At 36.5% G+C, this 21,267-nt stretch overlaps 1 protein-coding gene across 3 annotated transcripts in view; it reads right to left on the bottom strand.

The window, feature by feature from the left end:
* Positions 1-21,267, bottom strand: part of METAP1 (methionyl aminopeptidase 1) — a 75,352-nt gene that overhangs the window by 12,353 nt on the left and 41,732 nt on the right. For 2 of the 3 annotated variants that reach the window (XM_033214873.1, XM_033214872.1), the window contains exons 4-9: positions 20,738-20,798; positions 16,768-16,859; positions 15,087-15,170; positions 12,818-12,956; positions 10,563-10,694; positions 7,024-7,167 (exon numbers count right to left, since the gene is read on the bottom strand). In XM_033214873.1, coding sequence (XP_033070764.1) covers positions 7,024-7,167; positions 10,563-10,694; positions 12,818-12,956; positions 15,087-15,170; positions 16,768-16,859; positions 20,738-20,798 — 652 coding nt within the window. The remainder of the gene's footprint in view (positions 1-7,023; positions 7,168-10,562; positions 10,695-12,817; positions 12,957-15,086; positions 15,171-16,767; positions 16,860-20,737; positions 20,799-21,267) is intronic. The other variant, XM_033214871.1, reaches the window with a different exon arrangement.

Genomic DNA, 21,267 nt, shown 5'->3' with positions numbered 1-21,267 from the left:
AGAATTTCATATCCAGCCAAACTAAGTTTCATCAGTGAAGGAGAAATAAAATCCTTTACAGATAAACAAATGCTTACAGATTTTGTCACCACCAGGCCTGCCTTACAAGAGACCCTGAAGGAAGCCCTAAACATGGAAAGGAAAAATCGGTACCAGCCATTGCAAAAACATGCCAAAATGTAAAGACCATCGAGGCTAGGAAGAAACTGCATCAACTAACAAGCAAAATAACCAGTTAATATCATAATGGCAGGAACAAGTTCACACATAACAATATTAACCTTAAATGTTAATGGACTAAATGCTCCAATTAAAAGACACAGACTGGCAAACTGGATAAAGAGTCAAGACCCATCAGTCTGCTGTATTCAGGAGACCCATCTCACACGCAGAGACATACATAGGCTCAAAATAAAGGGATGGAGGAAGATCTACCAAGCAAATGGAGAAAAAAAAAAGCAGGGGTTGCAATCCTAGTCTCTGATAAAATAGACTTTAAACCATCAAAGATCAAAAGAGACAAAGAAGGCCATTACATAATGGTAAAGGGATCAATTCAACAGGAAGAGCTAACTCTCCTAAATATATATGCACCCAATACAGGAGCACCCAGATTCATAAAGCAAGTCCTTAGAGACTTACAAAGAGACTTAGACTCCCATACAATAATAATGGGAGACTTCAACACTCCACTGTCAACATTAGACAGATCAACCAGACAGAAAGTTAACAAGGATATCCAGGAATTGAATTCATCTCTGCACCAAGCGGACATAATAGACATCTATAGAACTCTCCACCCCAAATCAACAGAATATACATTCTTCTCAGCACCACATCACACTATTCAAAATTGACCACATAATTGAAGTAAAGCACTCCTCAGCAAATGTAAAAGAACAGAAATTATAACAAACTGTCTCTCAGACCACAGTGCAATCAACCTAGAACTCAGGACTAAGAAACTCAATCAAAACCGCTCAACTACATGGAAACTGAACAACTGCTCCTGAATGACTACTGGGTACATAACGAAATGAAGGCAGAAATAAAGATGTTCTTGAAACCAATGAGAACAAAGATACAACATACCAGAATCTCTGGGACACATTTAAAGCAGTGTGTAGGGAAAATGATAGCACTAAATGCCCACAAGAGAAAGCTGGAAAGATCTAAAATTGACACTCTAACATCACAATTAAAAGAACTAGAGAAGCAAGAGCAAACACATTCAACAGCTAGCAGAAGGCAAGAAATAACTAAGATCAGAGCAGAACTGAAGGAGATAGAGACACAAAAAACCCTCCAAAAAATCAATGAATCCAGGAGTTGGTTTTTTGAAAAAATCAACAAAATTGACAGACCGCTAGCAAGACTAATAAAGAAGAAAAGAGAGAGGAATCAAATAGACGCAATAAAAAATGATAAAGGGGATATCACCACCGACCCCACAGAAATACAAACTACCATCAGAGAATACTATAAACACCTCTACGCAAATCAACTAGAAAATCTAGAAGAAATGGATAATTTCCTGGACACTTACACTCTCCCAAGACTAAACCAGGAAGAAGTTGAATCCCTGAATAGACCAATAGCAGGCTCTGAAATTGAGGCAATAATTAATAGCCTACCAACCAAAAAAAGTCCAGGACCAGATGGATTCCCAGCTGAATTCTACCAGAGGTACAAGAGGAGCTGGTACCATTCCTTCTGAAACTATTCCAATCAATAGAAAAAGAGGGAATCCTCCCTAACTCATTTTATGAGGCCAACATCATCCTGATACCAAAGCCTGGCAGAGACACAACAAAAAGAGAATTTTAGACCAATATCCCTGATGAACATCGATGCAAAAATCCTCAATAAAATACTGGCAAAACGGATTCAGCAGCACATCAAAAAGCTTATCCACCATGATCAAGTGGGCTTCATCCCGGGGATGCAAGGCTGGTTCAACATTCGCAAATCAATAAACGTAATCCAGCACATAAACAGAACCAAAGACAAGAACCACATGATTATCTCAATAGATGCAGAAAAGGCTTTTGACAAAATTCAGCCCTTCATGCTAAAAACGTTCAATAAATTCGGTATTGATGGAACGTACCTCAAAATAATAAGAGCTATTTATGACAAACCCACAGCCAATATCATACTGAATGGGCAAAAACTGGAAAAATTCCCTTTGAAAACTGGCACAAGACAGGGATGCCCTCTCTCACCACTCCTATTCAACATAGTGTTGGAAGTTCTGGCTAGGGCAATCAGGCAAGAGAAAGAAATAAAGGGTATTCAGTTAGGAAAAGCAGAAGTCAGATTGTCCCTGTTTGCAGATGACATGATTGTATATTTAGAAAACCCCATTGTCTCAGCCCAAAATCTCCTTAAGCTGATAAGCAACTTCAGCAAAGTCTCAGGATACAAAATTAATGTGCAAAAATCACAAGCATTCTTATACACCAGTAACAGACAAACAGAGAGCCAAATCAGGAATGAACTCCCATTCACAATTGCTTCAAAGAGAATAAAATACCTAGGAATCCAACTTACAAGGATGTAAAGGACCTCTTCAAGGAGAACTACAAACCACTGCTCAGTGAAATAAAAGAGGACACCAACAAATGGAAGAACATACCATGCTCATGGATAGGAAGAATCAATATCGTGAAAATGGCCATACTGCCCAAGGTTATTTATAGATTCAATGCCATCCCCATCAAGCTACCAATGAGTTTCTCCACAGAACTGGAAAAAACGGCTTTAAAGTTCATATGGAACCAAAAAAGAGCCCGCATTGCCAAGACACTTCTAAGTCAAAAGAACAAAGCTGGAGGCATCATGCTACCTGACTTCAAACTATACTACAAGGCCACAGTAACCAAAACAGCATGGTACTGGTACCAAAACAGAGATATACACCAACGGAACAGAACAGAGTCCTCAGAAATAATACCACACATCTACAGCCATCTGATCTTTGACAAACCTGAGAGAAACAAGAAATGGGGAAAGGACTCCCTATTTAATAAATGGTGCTGGGAAAATTGGCTAGCCATAAGTAGAAAGCTGAAACTGGATCCTTTCCTTACTCCTTAGACGAAAATTAATTCAAGATGGATTAGAGACTTAAATGTTAGACTTAATACCATAAAAACCCTAGAAGAAAATCTAGGTAGTACCATTCAGGACATAGGCATGGGCAAGGACTTCATGTCCAAAACACCAAAAGCAATGGCAGCAAAAGCCAAAATTGACCAGTGGGATATTATTAAACTAAAGAGCTTCTGCACAGCAAAAGAAACTACCATCAGAGTGAACAGGCAACCTACAGAATGGGAGAAACTTTTTGCAATCTACTCATCTGACAAAGGGCTAATATCCAGAATCTACAAAGAACTCAAACAAATATACAAGAAAAAAACAACCCCATCAAAAAGTGGGGAAAGGATATGAACAGACATTTCTCAAAAGAAGACATTCATACAGCCAACAGACACATGAAAAAATGCTCATCATCACTCGCCATCAGAGAAATGCAAATCAAAACCACAATGAGATACCAACTCACACCAGTTAGAATGGCAATCATTAAAAAGTCAGGAAACAACAGGTGCTGGAGAGGATGTGGAGAAATAGGAACACTTTTACACTGTTGGTGGGATTGTAAACTAGTTCAACCATTATGGAAAACAGTATGGCGATTCCTCAAGGATCTAGAACTAGATGTACCATATGACCCAGCCATCCCACTACTGGGTATATACCCAAAGGATTATAAATCATGCTGCTATAAAGACACATGCACACGTATGTTTATTGTGGCACTATTCACAATAGCAAAGACTTGGAATCAACCCAAATGTCCATCTGTGACAGACTGGATTAAGAAAATGTGGCACATATACACCATGGAATATTATGCAGCCATCAAAAAGGATGAGTTTGCGTCCTTTGTAGGGACATGGATGCAGCTGGAAACCATCATTCTTAGCAAACTATCACAAGAACAGAAAACCAAACACCGCATGTTCTCACTCATAGGTGGGAACTGAACAATGAGATCACTTGGACTCGGGAAGGGGAACATCACACACCGGGGCCTATCATGGGGAGGGGAGGGATTGCATTGGGAGTTATACCTGATATAAATGATGAATTGAGGGGTGCTGACGAGTGGTGCAGCACACCAACATGGCACAAGTATACATATGTAACAAACCTGCACGTTATGCACATGTACCCTAGAACCTAAAGTATAATAAAAAAAAATTAAATTAAATTAAAAAAAAAAAAAGACTACACAGACAATAGACTACAGTATAAACGTAACTTTTTTATGCACTGGGAAACCAAAAAATCTGTATTACTTGCTTTATTGCGATATTCACTATATTACAAGGGTCTGGAACCAAACAGTTATCTCAGAGTTATGCCTGTACAGTTTAAATGTAAAGTATTATCATCATTACTTCCCACCCATTGATTCAAACATAGAAGCAAATAAACTCTCACCTAACAAGGATTTCTCCTACATAGAAGCAGTGCAGGAATCTTATACAACAATTTCCTGGTTCTTCCCTCATTTGGGTTAGGAATATAGAGTTACAAACGAAAGCAGAGATTTACATTTCAAAAGATATCTCTGCTATACAAAAAAACAAAAAAAACCCTTCAACTGTTTAATACTTCCCTAGAGTGATCACAGCATATTTTGTTTTATATAAATGTGACTCCTCATAAACATAACATATAAGACTGGGTGTGGTAGCTCATGCCTGAAACCCCAGCTCCTTGGGAGGCTGAGGTGAGCAGACTGCTTGAGCCCAGGAATTTGATATCAGCCTGGGCAACATGGAGAAACCCTGTCTCTATAAAAATATAAAAATCAGCCAGGGATGGTGGCCCACACCTGTAGTACCAGCTACTCAGGAGGCTGAGGTAGGAAGACTGCTTGAGCTCTTGGAGGTCAAGGCTCCAGTGAGCCGTGATTGCACCACTACACTTTAGCCTAGGCGACACAGTGAGATCCTGTCCCAAAACGACTATATGAAGTACACCTGGGTCCTTTTTCCTCTTTTCATAATTGTTTCTTATGTCTAATTAAATGCTTTAATAGGAAACTCACATGACATCTTTTGTATAACAGTGGCAACATATTTTGCTGACACTGTAACCACTGACCAAAATCCCCTTCTCCCATAAATATTATTGTCTTCAGTCTCTGCTGATCTGACAGGAGGTGGAGCTCAGGTGGTAAAGCTCGCTTGCTTGCCACTCACCTCCTGCTGTGCAGCCCAGCTCCTAACAAGCCATGGATCGGTACCTGTCTATGGCCCAGGGGTTGGGGACCCCAGCCCTGAATGACTGCTCCAGCTTCTCCTTTAGAAAGGCTGCTCACTCATTTCACTTTCTCTTCACAACTATCCATGTCTAGGATTTTACCACGTCACACTTCAACTACAACAACTGCCCATCAGGTCAACTATCTTCAGAACTCGCACCTGCAATCCATCTTAGTCACCACTGCCAAATTAGCCTTCTCAAAATATCAGCTTCATTATGCCATTCTTTTGCTCAAAAATAATTCTGAAGATTCCAACACAGAAGTCACATTTCATCAGTCTGGCATTCAGCACACCTGGACTGCCTGCTGCTAGTCCTTAACATATAACTCAGCCAACCTTATATTTTCTCTGTTCATCTCTATTTGAAGCACCCATGTTCACCCACCAACTGGAAAGCTTTTTCTCCTCTCCAACCAACCAAAACCTCAACCACTCTTTAGTTCTCCCACCGCACCCAGCTCCAAATTTCTTCAATCCTTACTCATCAGCATGATGTATAGGAGAAAAGACTGACTCCAGAAAGCAAGACAGAACCCAGGTATCAATGCTAGTCTGGCATTTAATTACTAGTTTGTGTGACCTTGAGCAAGCCAATTACCTCTGTAAGCACAGAGTTGCTTTACAAAAATTGGGCTAAGAAATTATCCACAGAGTTGCGATGATCAAATGAGATATTACATATTACTGTCATTGATTAAATGCTTTTGTGTACTGTTTTCATGCAGAGTTCTAAGTGCTTTCCATGTATCATCTCACTTAACCCTCATAACAATTCTACAGTAAATACCATTCCCTACTATTGTACAGATGAAAAAAATTAAGCACAAGGAGATGAAAGTATTGATCTAGCAGTGGCTCAATATATATGTGCTAAGTTCCTTCCTAGGTCACTTACTGTGGACAGCTTTCATTTCCAACACTAAAAAACAGATTCATTCCTGCACGTCTTCTCTCTCTACAGAAAATATTTCTGTAAGACATTATCTATCTTACACTTCCTTTGTTATTGTATCATATGGCACTCAACCTGAGGAAAGGTACTTTGTTTATTCCCCTCTATTTATATGAACAAATATTACAGGATCTGACATACATTAAGCACTAAAACCAAGCAAGACGAACTGACTTCACCTAAGGAATCAGAATAGTAAAGGCTAGGCCTGTGGCAGACTGTTGATTGTTCACCAAAATAAAGTTACTTTTCTTCCATAACACACAATTAAATTATATTTTCCCACCTCCCTTGCATTTAGATGCAGCCATGTGACTGAATTCCTGCCAATGGAAAATAAATTTGATTTATGCCAATTCCAGCTGACTATTAAAAACTCCCAAGTATACCCCTCCAAGCTTCAACCCCCAACACCCCCACTATCTACTAACCAGGAGGGCAACTCCCAAAGTGACTTTGAAAGCCATAGGTCGAAGATGACACAGCCTGTGTCACACAGTAACTGCCCTGCCCCCACAGTGACCAAACACACCTGCCTTGGACTATTATGTGGGTAAGACATGAATTTGCACTGTGTTTCAGCAAATACACATTTTGGGACTCTATCTACAGCTAAGAGATTATTACTCTAGTGAATACAAAATAGTAGGTACTATTAAATGTATGAATACGTATTTGTTGAATAAATGGTGAGCTTATACCAAATCTCCGGATAGTACTTACTGGCATAGTGGGGTACATTGGGAGCTGTATGAAAAAGCTTGTGGATTCCATGCCCACAATAGCTTCGAACAACTGAAAACCCATTTGCTTGGGCATGCTTCTGGATAATGTTTCCCAGTTCCCTGTACCGAACACCAGGCTTCACTGAAAGGAAAAGAGAAAATTCATGATAAACTAATAATAACTAACATGTACTAAGCAATTACTATCAACCAGGTGCAGTGGCTCATGCCTATAATCCCAGCACTTTGAGAGGTCAAAGCAGGAAGATCGCCTGTGCTCAGGAGTTCAAGACCAGCCTGGGCTACATGGCAAAGCCCTCTCTCTGCAAAAAATACAAAAATTAGCCCCGCATAGTGGTGCATGCCTATAGTCCCAGTTACACTTGGGAGGCTGTGGTAGGAGGATCACTGGAACCCGGGAGGTCGAGGATGCAGTGTTCCTGCCACTGTACTCTGGCCTGGGCAAAAGAGACAGACCTTGTCTCAAAATAGAAAAAAAAAAAAAAAAGTTAATTACTATCTTTGTGCTAGGAAGCTTTTGAAACACTTTTATGCATCCATGCCTCAACTTACAGATGAAGCACAGAGAGGCCAAACAGCCAGTAATTGGTAGAGTTCTAATTCAAACCAAGGGCATTTGTAGTTCCTCCTTTCATGCCAAAAACGTTAGACTCATAACAGTACTAAAGGGTTGGAAGTAGGTACCTTTTGCTTTCTTTAACAATAGAGAACAATAGAGAAGAAAATACTTCTTTTTGCATCCCTCCCTAAGGCCAAGTGTTCCATTCTATTTATGTGAGCAGAAGAGATAAGAAAATGCACTAGGAGTCAAAGGAATGTTCAAAAAGTAACGAATTGTCCTGAGTTTCAGCCTGGACAACTTCTGAAAGACTTACTTCCCCTGGGTTTCTTTATCCCCATAAAAACGTTCTCAAACTTTCCACGGCTGCCTCTACAGACAATTCTAGAGGTACAGTATAGGAAAGAAAGATACTTCTCACTATATACACTTTCTGCTCTGTTTAGCTTTTATGACTTTTACTGGTGTTTCAATAAAACACAAAACAAAACAAGTGGTTCTCATCACTATTAAGGTTCTCCCTCACACTAAGACTTAGGAGCTGGGCACTGTCAGACGCCTAGGGAACCTCAAGATGGCTCTGGGGATCCTTAACTCTCTACACTCTCCTACTCAGCTATCTGATTCCCAGACAGGTTCAGATATAATGTATCTTTCCCATCCATTTCAGGGTAAATAGCTCAAAGAATCACTTCAATTAACATTTTTACTTGCTCTTAACTGTACCTTCCAGCTTGATTTTGGGGGGAGAAGGAAGGAGGTTTCTGGTTTCGAAAAATCATGCTGACTTTCATAATGATTTTCTTTCATTCCTATCCAGGCCTTCCTATCAGCCTGGGGTGGGAGGGGGAACAAAATTGTAATCCATGTTGCACGGAGTGACAGGGGAAGTCTTCCCTGATTTTCAAACTGCTCCAACGGTGGCCCCAAAGGGTAGTATCTAGAGATATTAATATTTCTGGTTGTCAAACACAGGGTGTGGTATAACTGGCATTTACTGGGTAGAGACCAGGAATGCTTGTGAAGCATCTTACATGTACAGAACAGGCCTCTACAACAAAAAATTATCAGGCACAAAAGCCACTAAGTGCATGGACGAAGAAACCCTACTTAAGAAGCCTAATTTCAACAGCTTTTCAAACCCTCTACCTGGGGGAATGAGAGAGATGCAAAATGAGGGGAAAAGGGGGGGCAAAAATGACTTCTACAAAGGAATTCATAGCACTGGCCAAAAAAGATCAAGCCACTTTCGTTCTTTCCTGGCTACTGTTATGAAAATTACTGGCACCTTCCAGTCATACGTCATATAAAACAGCATTCTAACTATCTCGTTTTTTTCTTTTTCTTTTTTTTTTTTTGTTTCTTCAGTTGATTCACAGAGAAGCAAAAAGAACAGAAACATTGACTATATTATCTGACAGAAACTCAAAAAATTATTTCAAACTTAAGCTTTCACAAATTACAAACTAAACTTAAATTTCTTCAATTCTACCTCCTGTATTAACATTTTAAAATAACCAACAATGAATAATAAGTTTTCAAAATTTCACCTGATACACAAAAATGTCATATTCCATCATTTCCATTCCTCCAACTTGAGTAAAAATTTCATCTCCCATACCCATTAAAGAAGGCACTAAAAACAATAAAAATACTGGATCAATGTTATTAGAGATAACTGTATATTTGTCTAAGAACTCTGTCCTGTTCACCATTCTGTTGATGACATCAAGATTTGGGGAGACTGGGGAGGGTTGCAGATAGTACCACTGGATAATAAAGTTGAAATGGTAAGGATTTAACTTGAAGGCTGTTTGCCCATTTATTAACAACTCCAACAAGATGCTGTTAATAGCTTTCCTTTCCTTCTTTTTTTTTTTCTTTTTTTGAAATGGAGTTGCCCAAGCTGGAATGCAGTGGCACGATCCACTTTCCAGGTCAAGCAACTCTCCTGCCTTAGCCTCCCGAGTAGTTGGGATTACAGGCGCCTGCCACCACATCTGGCTAATTTTTCCATTTTTATTAGAGACAGGGTTTCACCATATTGGCCAGGCTGGTCTCGACCTCCTAACCTCAGGAGATCCACCAACCTCAGCCTCCCAAGGTGCTGGGATTACAGGAGTGAGTCACCATACCCAGCCCCTTTCCTTCTCTTATCCCCATAAGATATTGATTAAACAAAAAAGCCTCGATAAGTTGTTTATTATGTACAAAGACAGCCTGAGAAAAATCCTCCAGAAATACACCCCTACCCATTACTACAATAGCAAGAAATCTGGAAATCACCAAAATCCAACAGAATAGTTACACAAATTGTAATACTATAAAATATAATACATAGCCATTAAAAGAATGAGATAAATATATATCTGTAAGTACATATGCTAACTTGAAAAGATCTCTATGACAGTTGAAAAAACAGCCCAGTTACACATTAAAATATTATGATTCCATTTAACCTAATTTAACACATACACATACGTGTGTGCATTAATGCACAGGAGAGACAAAAAAACTGAATGGTAACAGGGGATATCTCCAGAGAGAAGAGAGAGAAGAAAAGAGGGGAGGCAAGTATAAAGGAGGATCACACATTTTTTCACTCATAATCTTCAGTTTTAATTTTTTATAAGGAGAACATAATATTTATGTAGTGGAAAGAATTTGAAAAATAGAATAAAAGTTGCACTAAAAAACCATCTGCACACTCCTCTTCATTTATCAGGCAAAGAAAAGGAAGATAAATCACACAAGAAACAAAGGATGCTAACCAATCATCTGGTCTATCACCACCAAGGGATTCCCAAATCATCCTTTCACCCATTACTGCTAACACCCAAAGCTAACTCAGGTAGAACGGGGCAAAACTACAAGGAAGGCACAGAATTGCGGCGCCCAGTCATTCCTAGCCCATCAGCGCACAGGACTGCCAATAAGTGCTCAACACTGAGGCTGACCTGCATCGATGGCTTGCATCAGGCACTCATATGTAGTCTGAACAAGTTTCCGTGCTCCATCATCCACATCTCCAACAAAAAATGTCTCATTCAGGTCCCCATGATAACCATTGCGATAAAGAGTGATGTCCACTGCAAGAGAATGTGCAAATATAAAGACCACACTTATTTTCATTTCAAAATTCAAGTGCTTTTCCAACATGACAGCATCTAGCAACTTAATGAAAAAGATAACTTCTGCATTCTCAAATTAGACACCAATAGATAGATAGTTATTGCCGAACAGAAGCTCCCTGAGTGTAATGTAACTGAACTCACTGTGGAGAGCAGGAATATGGCCATGGTAACATAAGCCAGATAGTGGGTTTTTATACTCTTACAGAAATTGTATCACTTGTGGCAAAAGAAAAATGTATGTGGCATACAATCATGCAAGATAAATTACCAGAGTTAGTAACATTAAATTGAAGACTTTGCTACACTGCTACAAACCACCATTTTCATTTATCTTTTACAAGTTCCTTACTCCTGCTAGGGAATAATAGAAAAATTTACACTGCTCTACACCTGTTTTTTAAAAACTCTTTTGCTTTTCACTTATTTGTGAATATTCATTCTCCTCTTTGTCCCCATGTTTAAGAATACAGATTACTATTTTACCACTACACTATATACTATTATACCATTATAATGTATCTAGAGAGCACACTGAGTATTTTTAAACCATGTATTTCAATCAACCTATAACATCACAATATAGATATTTTGGTTCTAGCACAACACATATACTCCTGAAAAACCTCACACATTCTGCATGTAATAAAAATAACAGGGTTTATATGAAAAACAGGGTTGGCCTCAAAACCTATAGAACTTTATGAACAGATACCCTAACTAAAGCAGCAGCAATTCTAATAAAAACAGTGTCATAGTTAAATTTTGGCTATCATTCACAGCTAGCATCACCGTCAGTCAATTATCTGCAGCCTCTAACACTTGGGCTCATGCTTCCTCATTTGATAGGTAGTTCCTTTAAGATATCCTATTAACAAAGAGTTTAATTTCATCAATATTAAAATACCATCTAGGCCAGGCACAGTAACTCACGCCTGTAATCCCAAAACTCTGGGAGGCCAAGGTGGGCAGACTGCTTGAGTCCAGGAGTTTGAGACCAGCCTGGACAACATGCCAAAACCCTACTTCTACAAAAAGTACAAAAAATGAGTTGAGCATGGTAGCAATGAGCCTGTAGTCTTGTCTACTTCTGAGGTGGGAGGATCACCTGAGCGAGGGAAGTCGAGGCAGCAGTGAGCCATGATGGTGCCACTGCACTCGAGCCTGGGTGACAGACCCTGTCTCCAAAAAATAAAATGATACACAAAACAAAAACAAATACCATCTAGGAAAGCCTTCATTAATGTCTTCTGGTCAGGTGCGGTGGCTCACGCCTGTAATCCCACACTTTGGGAGGCCAAGACGGGCGGATCACGAGGTCAGGAGATCGAGACCATCCTGGCGAACACAGTGAAGCCCTGTCTCTACTAAAAATACAAAAAATGAGCCGGGCGTGGTGGCGGGCGCCTGTAGTCCCAGCTACTCAGGAGGGTGGGGCAGGAGAATGGCGAAAACCCGGGAGGCAGAGCTTGCAGTGAGCCGAGATCACGCCACTGCACTCCAGCCCGGGTGACAGAGCGAGACTCCATCTCAAAAAAAAAGAAAAGGAATAATGTCTTTTAAGCTACTTCCTCTACTCTCTCTACTTGTAGCTTCCCAAGGTAGCTTAACATAGGGGTCTTTAAAGCTACTTCCACTCAAGTAAGGCGCTTCTGCAAGATTTTCAGCTTTCCTTTAGGTCTTCATATATTATGAAGGGTTTTCCTGTATCTATAACAAAGCCTGCCCTGGTCTCTTCAAAACCATTAATGAACTTCTGGGGGAAAAAAACTAGACTCCACATTTCACTGACATCTTTGACCTAATCAATCACATATGAGGTAAGCATTAAAGAAATACACACTGCACCAAACATATCACACCAGAAGTACCTTAAAAGCAAAATGCACAAAACCATGAGAGAGCTTTCCATAGATTTAAGAGTTAGTGATACTGAATTTTAAAAAGGAAAGAGTCTGAATTTTAAAAAGGAAAACGAGTAAGTACAGGAAGCAAGTCAAGAAAACACAAGTCACTGTCAGATTCCCCCAAGCTTTGCTGCTTCTTTGCCCATGGTGATGAAAGTAACATATTTTTCTTACCATTAACAATGTCACCTTCTTGCAAGGGCCGTCTGTCTGGTATTCCATGGCAAATGACTTCATTCACTGATGTACAACATGACTTTGGGAAATTGTAATAATTCAAGGGAGAAGGGTAGCAATTTCTTGCAATACATGCCTAGAATACAGAAAAAATAATTTGGAATATATAAAGAAAAATCTGTATGAAATTACAGATTTAAAAATTTGAAAAATGTGAAAAAAGCTAGACATGTGTCATTATAAAGAACTTAATATTTTATTTTAGTAATAGTAGTGGATATTATCTTAAACAATACACAACAGGGTTTGTGCCAGTCAGGTACACATATACAAACCAGTTTACTGGTAACTGCACAAAGGAAAACTAAAATGACATACAGGTTAAGTATTCCTAATCTAAAAATCTGAAATCCTCCAAAATATGAAACTTTTTGAACACCAACAGGACACTCAAAGGAATGCCCATTGGAGAATTTAGAATTTCAAATTTTGAAATTATAGATGCTTAACCAGTTATGTATAATACAAATATTCCAAAATCCAAAAAAATTCAAAATCCAAAACACTTCTGGTCCAAAGCATTTCAGATAAGGGATACTCAACCTCTATTACAAATATATATATAAATATTACCACATATGAAGATTTTACTTTAGAATTAACTAGTCCTTGTGAAAAAATATCATAGTAAAAATATAATATTTTAAGTAAATTTTAACAAGCATTTTTGATGTAATTATAATTCTTATGTTGAAACAAGCCTATATCACTATGCCCCAAAAATGACTACTACTAGCATAATTAAGAAATGGTAAAGTACTTCCAGACATTGTAATAATCACATTCAGTGGAACAACAAAAGAACTCTTACAGAAAAACATGGTCTGCTCTCCATAACGAGTCTTTCTTTACTGGATGCTTTTACACAGTAGTAATCACAGCATACATAATTTCTGTTTCCATCCTGCTCTAGTCTTCAGGCTAATATTTTTTAATGGTTGCACAATACACCATTTGCAAAATATGTAGAATATACCATGATTTTACTAGCAATTTCATTCTTACTGGAAATTTAAATTAATATGAAGTTTCCTCAATTACAGAAAAAAAAAAATCTTACAACCAATAACTACATTTGTGGCTTTTCCCTCATTTAGGAATATACTTCTCTGCTTCTCATAGCATCACAAATAATAGTTTAGAGCATACAGAATTAGACTTTCTAGATTGAAAATGCCAATTCCATCACTTAAAAGTCATGTAACTTTTGACAATTTAATTAACCTCTCTCCTCCTCAGTTTCCTTACCTATAAAACGGAGATTACAATAGTACCTACCCTCAAGGGGTTGTTGGTAAGACGAACGAGTTAACGTAAAAGAAGCACCTGAGCACCTGGCCCACAGAACATACTCAAAATGCTATTATTGCATATGATATATCTTATACTAACATATGAAACAACACCCAAAAGTCAGGATTAATAAGATTCTGAATAAAAAATCTATAAACATTTTCATAGCTCAAGATACATGGTCAAATCCTTCCAAAAGGGTTCTTTCAATTTACAATACCATCACCAAGCAGAAGAGAGGACCAGTTTCATCACTCCACACAAGCAACAGATAGAAACATCTTTAAAAATACAAATTTACTAGGCCTTTATAATTTGCATTTGTTTACTAGAACATGTTTGATCTGCTTTCCATATATTAACTACTTATCACTCATTTCTTTTTAATTCATATAATGTGTACACTCATCTACTAAAGTCTTAAGGTCTCTCTCTGATAGACAGGCAATCTTTATTTATTTATTTTTAATCCCTATACTTACTACAAATATTTATCTGGACTGTTCATTGCCTTGACACTATAGATATAAAAGGAAACATTTAACTAATCTACCATCAGAAGTTATATTCTTTTTTTTATTTCAGAATATTAGATGTCTGTAGTGGCAGGATTTATTTAAAGCAGATAAAATCAATCATTTTATAAAAGCTCAACTGAAATGCTTATTATGAATATCTTGTTTCAGAAACAAGGTATTTTTCAAGCCTACCTCAGACCTTAATATTATAGATTCTTAAAGATGGGAATAATGACTGTTGAATGTTTTCCATATTTGAAACAAAGCAAAAATTTGCTTTCAAATGAACTTACCTATGTTACCTTAGACACTCAGAACTTGTCTACTTAATGTTTAAGTTCAAAGCATCGAGTAATGTAACAAAATTTCTCAAAGTAAAAAAGTGAAGTTCTTACTAAGTGTACAGCGTGATCTATTTCTTCAGTAGTTACACCTGGTTTAATCATGCCGGCAGCAATATCTAAAACTTCTCTAGCAAGCTGTAAAAAAGGAACAAAATACATTAAAAAAAGACACAGAAATAGAAATCTATACCCCTTCTACTGTTTGTGGAAGATTAGTAAAAATTAATCTCCCCTTGAATATTATAATTTTATAGAAAATATATAAATATATAATATGTAAATACATAAAAACAGACAAATTTTATATAAAAATTGGGCTAACGAGCAAGCAGCAGTAAGCTTGGCTGATTTCTATGTGAAAATATATATCCTAAGTAATCTAAACAATCATCAACTGATAGAGGTAGTCTTCTCTCATTTCTATAATGGGGAAAAGTAGAGGAAAAGAAAAAGGAACAGATGGGCCTGGGCAACATAGTGAAATCCTGTCTCTTAAAAAAAAAAAAGTAGTCAGGTGTAGTGGGCACATGCCTGTGATCCCAGTTACTCAGGAGGCTGAGGTGGAAGGACAGCTTGAGCCCAGGAGTTTGGGGTTACAGTAAGCTATGAGCTATGATCTATATAATCTATGATTATGCCACTGTGCTCTATCTAGCCTGAGTGAGACAGCAAGACCGTCTCAAAAAAAAAAAAAAGATAAATGAATTCCTCAAAGAATCACAGCAAGTAAGTCATAGGAATAGAAAGTCTCCAGAATATCAAACAAAATTAGAATCAAATCACTTTAAAGCACTGAATAGAAACCTTAAGAATCTTATCTAAATAAATAATATCAATGTATTATATTTTTCTTCAGAATAAATATGTGATTTCACCTGATAAGTACCAACCACTACTATCACTCATCATAGGTATTTCACAAAAAGGCCAATAGCGTAACCCTCTGAGCCTTAAACTTTGTCCTATGTTATGATGACTTGTGAAAATAAAATGACAAGATGTTTTTAAATATCATAAAAAATTTCTTTCTTTTAAAAAAGAATACAGAAAATAAACGAAAAGGATTGTCATCTATAGACTATCCATCAGATTAATTCCGAAACAGGCTTTTAAGAAGAAAACAATTGTTGACTAAAATTATATACTAACAATAGTTTAATGAAAAGCGTGGCTAAACCAGCCACAGAGGCTCATGCCTGTAATCCCAGCACTGTGGGAGGCCAAGGCGGGCAGATCACCTGAGGTCAAGAGTTAGAGAACAGCCAACATGGTAAAACCCCATCTCTACTAAAAATACAAAAAAAGGTCAGTAATGGTGGCTCATGCCTGTAATTCCAGCATTTTGGGAGGCCGTGGCGGGCGTATCATGAGGTCAGGAGTTTGAGACCAGCCTGGGCAACATGGTGAAACCCGATCTCTACTAAAATTACAAAACTCAGCCAGGTGTGGTGGCGGGCACCTGTAATTCCAGCTACTCAGGCGGCTGAGGCAGGAAAATCGCTTGAAACCGGAAGGTGGAGGTTGCAGTAAGCAGAGATCGCGCCACAGCACTCCAGTCTGGGCGAAAGAGCAAAACTCAGTCTCAAAAAAAAGTTAAAAAAAAAAAAAACAGCATGTGTTAGTCAGTCTAACAATACAACATTTGCTATCTTTATAAATCAGCAAACCACTGACTTCATGTCTAAGTACTGCTTAAACATTTCCTACCCCATGGCAAAAAAATAACTCTTACCCTACATACAAGTCGCATCCCTTCTATATCTTCAGATGAGAGTAATTTAATCTGAGAAGTACCTTTAAGAGCCTGTTCGGATTCTGACATTCCTGGAATGAAAAACCGGTAAGTAAAACCAAAATGAATGCAAAAATGTAATATTTATTTGCATAATTATATACCTGTGGCATAAAAACAGTAGTCTGTTTCACACAACAGTAATTCATAATTTCAGATGGTCTAAGTTAGATTTTTTTAAAAAAAACATTTTCAACATCAAAGGGAAACTTGCTAAACCAATTAAAGAAAAAATTATAAAGGATAAATTTTCAGACCTATTAGAAATCAGCCAATACTTATGGAGTACTTATTATATGCCAGGCAGTGTGATAATCAAACTCAGTAAATGATACATATTTCAAAAGTACCATAGAATTTACAAATAACTTTCATAATCATCTCATGAAGCAACTATACATCAACAACTGATGAATTAATTACACTATTTTCTGAAATAGAAACCAAAGTAAGCGTTTTTCAAATTCCAGTTTGTGACCTTTTATTGGGCTACACTTAACATTTTTTAAAAGTAAATAAATGGGATACAAAATATTAGAACATCATAACAAAGTATTATACTTGTATTATAAGGAGTAGGAATAAGTGCTGCCATTAAATCTTTGTTAATTTATATACACATACAAAGATTATGCTATAAAAGTCATTTCCAACTTCAAAAAGTTTTAAAAATATTGCCCTAAAAATCTTCATGAATAAAATTTGTTAGCTTAAAGTTTTACATACATGAAAAGTAATAAAGTCAGTGTAGCAATTAACTCAAAATCTAACAAAAACAGTATCATCAACTAATCTTATTTACAAGTACTAATGGAAAAATTCCAAATAAAATATTAACAAACAGAATTCAAAAAAACACAATACATCAGGATGCAAGTGAGATTCGTACCAGAAGCCAGGGATAGTTCAATACTGGCAAATCTGTTAATCCAATTCAGCATTCATAAATTAAGAAAGTAAAAGTAAATAATAATCTAGAAGGAAAGTTAATTCTGATAACATGGCCAGCTACCACCTTGACATGATAAATATAAATCTCAAACTGAGAACCAACATCACAGAATGCCCGCTATCGGCACTATTATTTAACACCTGGCAATACTAGCAAATGAAATTAACAAGAGAAAGAAATAAGACATATAAAACTAGAAAGGAAAGGACAAAATTCTTATCAATTTCAGATATGATTAAATATCTCTAGAACAGAAGAATCACCTGGTAAATGACTAGAAATAAGAATTCAGCAAGTAGGCATATTGTAAGATAAATTTATCAAAATCAGTAACTTTCCCACATACAAATAATGAGCTAAAAAATACAGAAGCTACTATGTACAAAAACAACTAAAAAGATAAAGTACCCAGGAATAAATTTAACAATAAAATCCCTACATAAAGAAAATCTGAAAACACCACTGAAAGACATAAAAGGAGTCAAGTAAAATTTTAAAAACATACCCTGTTCCTGGACAGGAAGACTCCATATTGTACAGATGTCAATTCTTCCAAAATTAATCTATAAATTTAATACTATCCCAACAAAAAAAAGTCAACAGGATAATTTTGAGAACCAGACAAGCTGATTCTAAATGTCACATGGAAAAACAAACATGCAAGAATAGTCAGGAAAATTCTGAAAAAGAGGAAAGGTAGGGGCAACAAGGCCTACCAAATTTTAAACATGATCTAGCTAGGATAATTAAGAGTTTGGCAGTGGTACATGATTAGACAAATGGGTTAGTGAAACAGAATAGAATCAAGAAACAGACCCAAAGACATGTGAGAACATAACAATATAGGTTGCACTTCAAATCAGTAAGGGAAGGCTGATTTTGTAAATAATTGGTTTTAAATAATAACCAGGTATTCTTCCGAGAAAAAAAATTAAGTTGCATCCGTATTTAACTCCTTATACCAAGTAAGTTTCAGATCTATAAACGATTTTTATCATACATAAAAAAGACTGAAACCATAAAAATGCTGGAAGCAAACATAGGAATATATTTTTTATAACTTCTGCACCGAAAAGGTCTTTCTAGGTCATAAAGCCATACACACTGTAAAATAAAACACTGATAAATTTTACTATGTTAGGATACTCAAAGTCTGTAATAAATGTTATGACAAAACATAAACGGTCAATTGGAAAAAAAGTTTTAAAAACATACATCAAAAGGTTATTTTTGTTAATATACCAAGAACATTTATAAATCAATATGGAAAAAACTAGTACTCTAACAGGGAAAAAAGCTTAAGGATATGAATAAACATTACAAAAGGGAAGAAAATATAAATGACTTTAATATATGAAAAGATGCTCAACCTTACTCATAATTTTAAAATGCAGATTAAAATAATAGCAAAATAACATTTTTCATCTTTCAGATCAGCAAAGATCATAAAGCTTTATAACACACTATGCTGGGGAAAAATATAGCAGAAAAAGAGATATCCATGTATTTTTAATGGAAGTAACAACTGGAAAAATCTCTGAAATTTGTAATCTCTCTCAAAATCAAAAATGTATATATCCTTTGATCCCACTATTTTAGATTATCAATCTATAGAAATACTCTTGACACATGGACAAAGATATAAATGTAAGAGTAGTTACTGTCGTCAAATTGCAAAAAAATTGCAGTCAAATTGCAATAAACAAAAACCTCGAAATGATCTAACATTCATTAGTAGGAGCCTCGCTTACGAAATATGATACATCCACATAACCGAATACTTCATTCACTAAAAAGGAGGTGGCTTTATATGACACATTTGTAAGACATATTAAGCGAATACAGCAAGGTGAAAAGGTATATATAGTTTTTTCCATGTGTGTATAGATGGCAGGGATGGGATCCTAATGTGCTTACACATACAGAATAGTTCTGAAAAGTTCTGTATATAAAGGGGAATAGCAGTTACCTCTAAGGACTAGAACTTACTTTCACTGCATAACATTTGTTAGAATTTACCTTGTCTATGCTTGTTTTTCTTAAATACAAGCTAATACTACATTTAAGATTAAATAGAAAAATAGTGAAATTATACATCCTCAACAGTATGCTATCATTTAGACTATCCCTTCAATTTTTCTGAAATAGTAGGGTTTAACTAAAATTTTAAAATGATAATCATAAGAATGTATGTAATACAGTTCCCCACTTCTTAGAGAACAAAGCAAAGATAGCTTAACTTGCTAGATAAAACCACACAAAATTGCTGAGAGTTGATCCTCTCTGACATACAAAATCAGTAATTTTACAAAGTCTAAATTAATTATGTGTACAGGCCCTAAGGTCAGACTGTTCCACTGACCTGTGTTGCAAATTACCTATCTTCGCTGGGTGTCTCAGTATCATTATCTATAAAAATGGAGAAGACAACAGAACCTACCTCGGCAGTGTTGAAAGTGTTAAATGTAGTAACACGTGCAAAGAACTTAGCACAGTGCCTGACACACAGTTAAGCAAAAATAAACATCAGTTATTATTAGAGAACCATCATCATACATTCGCATCACTACTATCACTATCACCACCATTACTACTTCTGTTAATGTTACAGTCCAAAGTCTTTAGCTATGCATTCACTCAGGTCTCTACCATCCGCTTTTACCTAAATAGATATTGTTTAATTTAGATAGGAGGGAATATTAAAATTAAAACTTTTTTAGTAAGTCTAGAAGTTTTCATAACAACATAAAATACAGTATTATTTTAAATATAGTCTTCAACAGCTACACAGTGCTTTCAGAGGTAGGTAGATTTCTAATGGGGGGGCAAGAATCTTTAATTATCTTTAATGTTCTAATGCTGCTTGAAAACACATTTATTAGAAGTCCAGCACTGAAAAATTTCTACAAGAAAAGCATTCCTTCCCTTTGCAGTAGTCATCAACATAGCAGAGCTTACCTAAGGGATGATCAGCATAATCTGGTCTTTGAATATAACTTGGCACTGGCCTTGTTGGCATCTAAAAACATCAAAGAAGTTAGTTAAAACTGATTTACCAACAAAAAATAAATAAAACTGGGGAGAAAAAAAGTCCATTCAAAGGTTTTTAAAAGTTTTAAATGGCACCTTAAATATTATAACAGATATATATTTCATTAAGATTACGCTTTACTTTTCCTAGTGGTAATGTCACCCCTTTCGCAGGGCATTTTAGAAAGGGGGAAAGTGGTCAAGGCCATTAAGGATTTTAAATTAGACAGAGACTAATAACAAGACACCCATGTTATTCCAAAGAAATTGGCAAGCTGACAACAATAAAATCATGTCTCAAAGTAAATATATACCAATATGTTTCTAGTCATTATCTCTGGGAGGCAGAATTAAGGAGATTTTGTTATGCTTTTCCTATTTTTCCAAATTTTAAAGATTAAAGATGTATTCCTTTTATAAAAAGAAAATCATCAGTAAAGAGAATTTAAATATTTAAG

This window comes from Trachypithecus francoisi, unplaced genomic scaffold, assembly GCF_009764315.1.
Source record: "Trachypithecus francoisi isolate TF-2019V2 unplaced genomic scaffold, Tfra_2.0 Lachesis_group1, whole genome shotgun sequence".
NCBI classification, from domain to species: Eukaryota; Metazoa; Chordata; class Mammalia; order Primates; family Cercopithecidae; genus Trachypithecus; species Trachypithecus francoisi.
The sequence above is the reverse complement of the archived record's forward strand: the minus strand, read 5'-3'. Positions and strand labels throughout refer to the sequence as shown.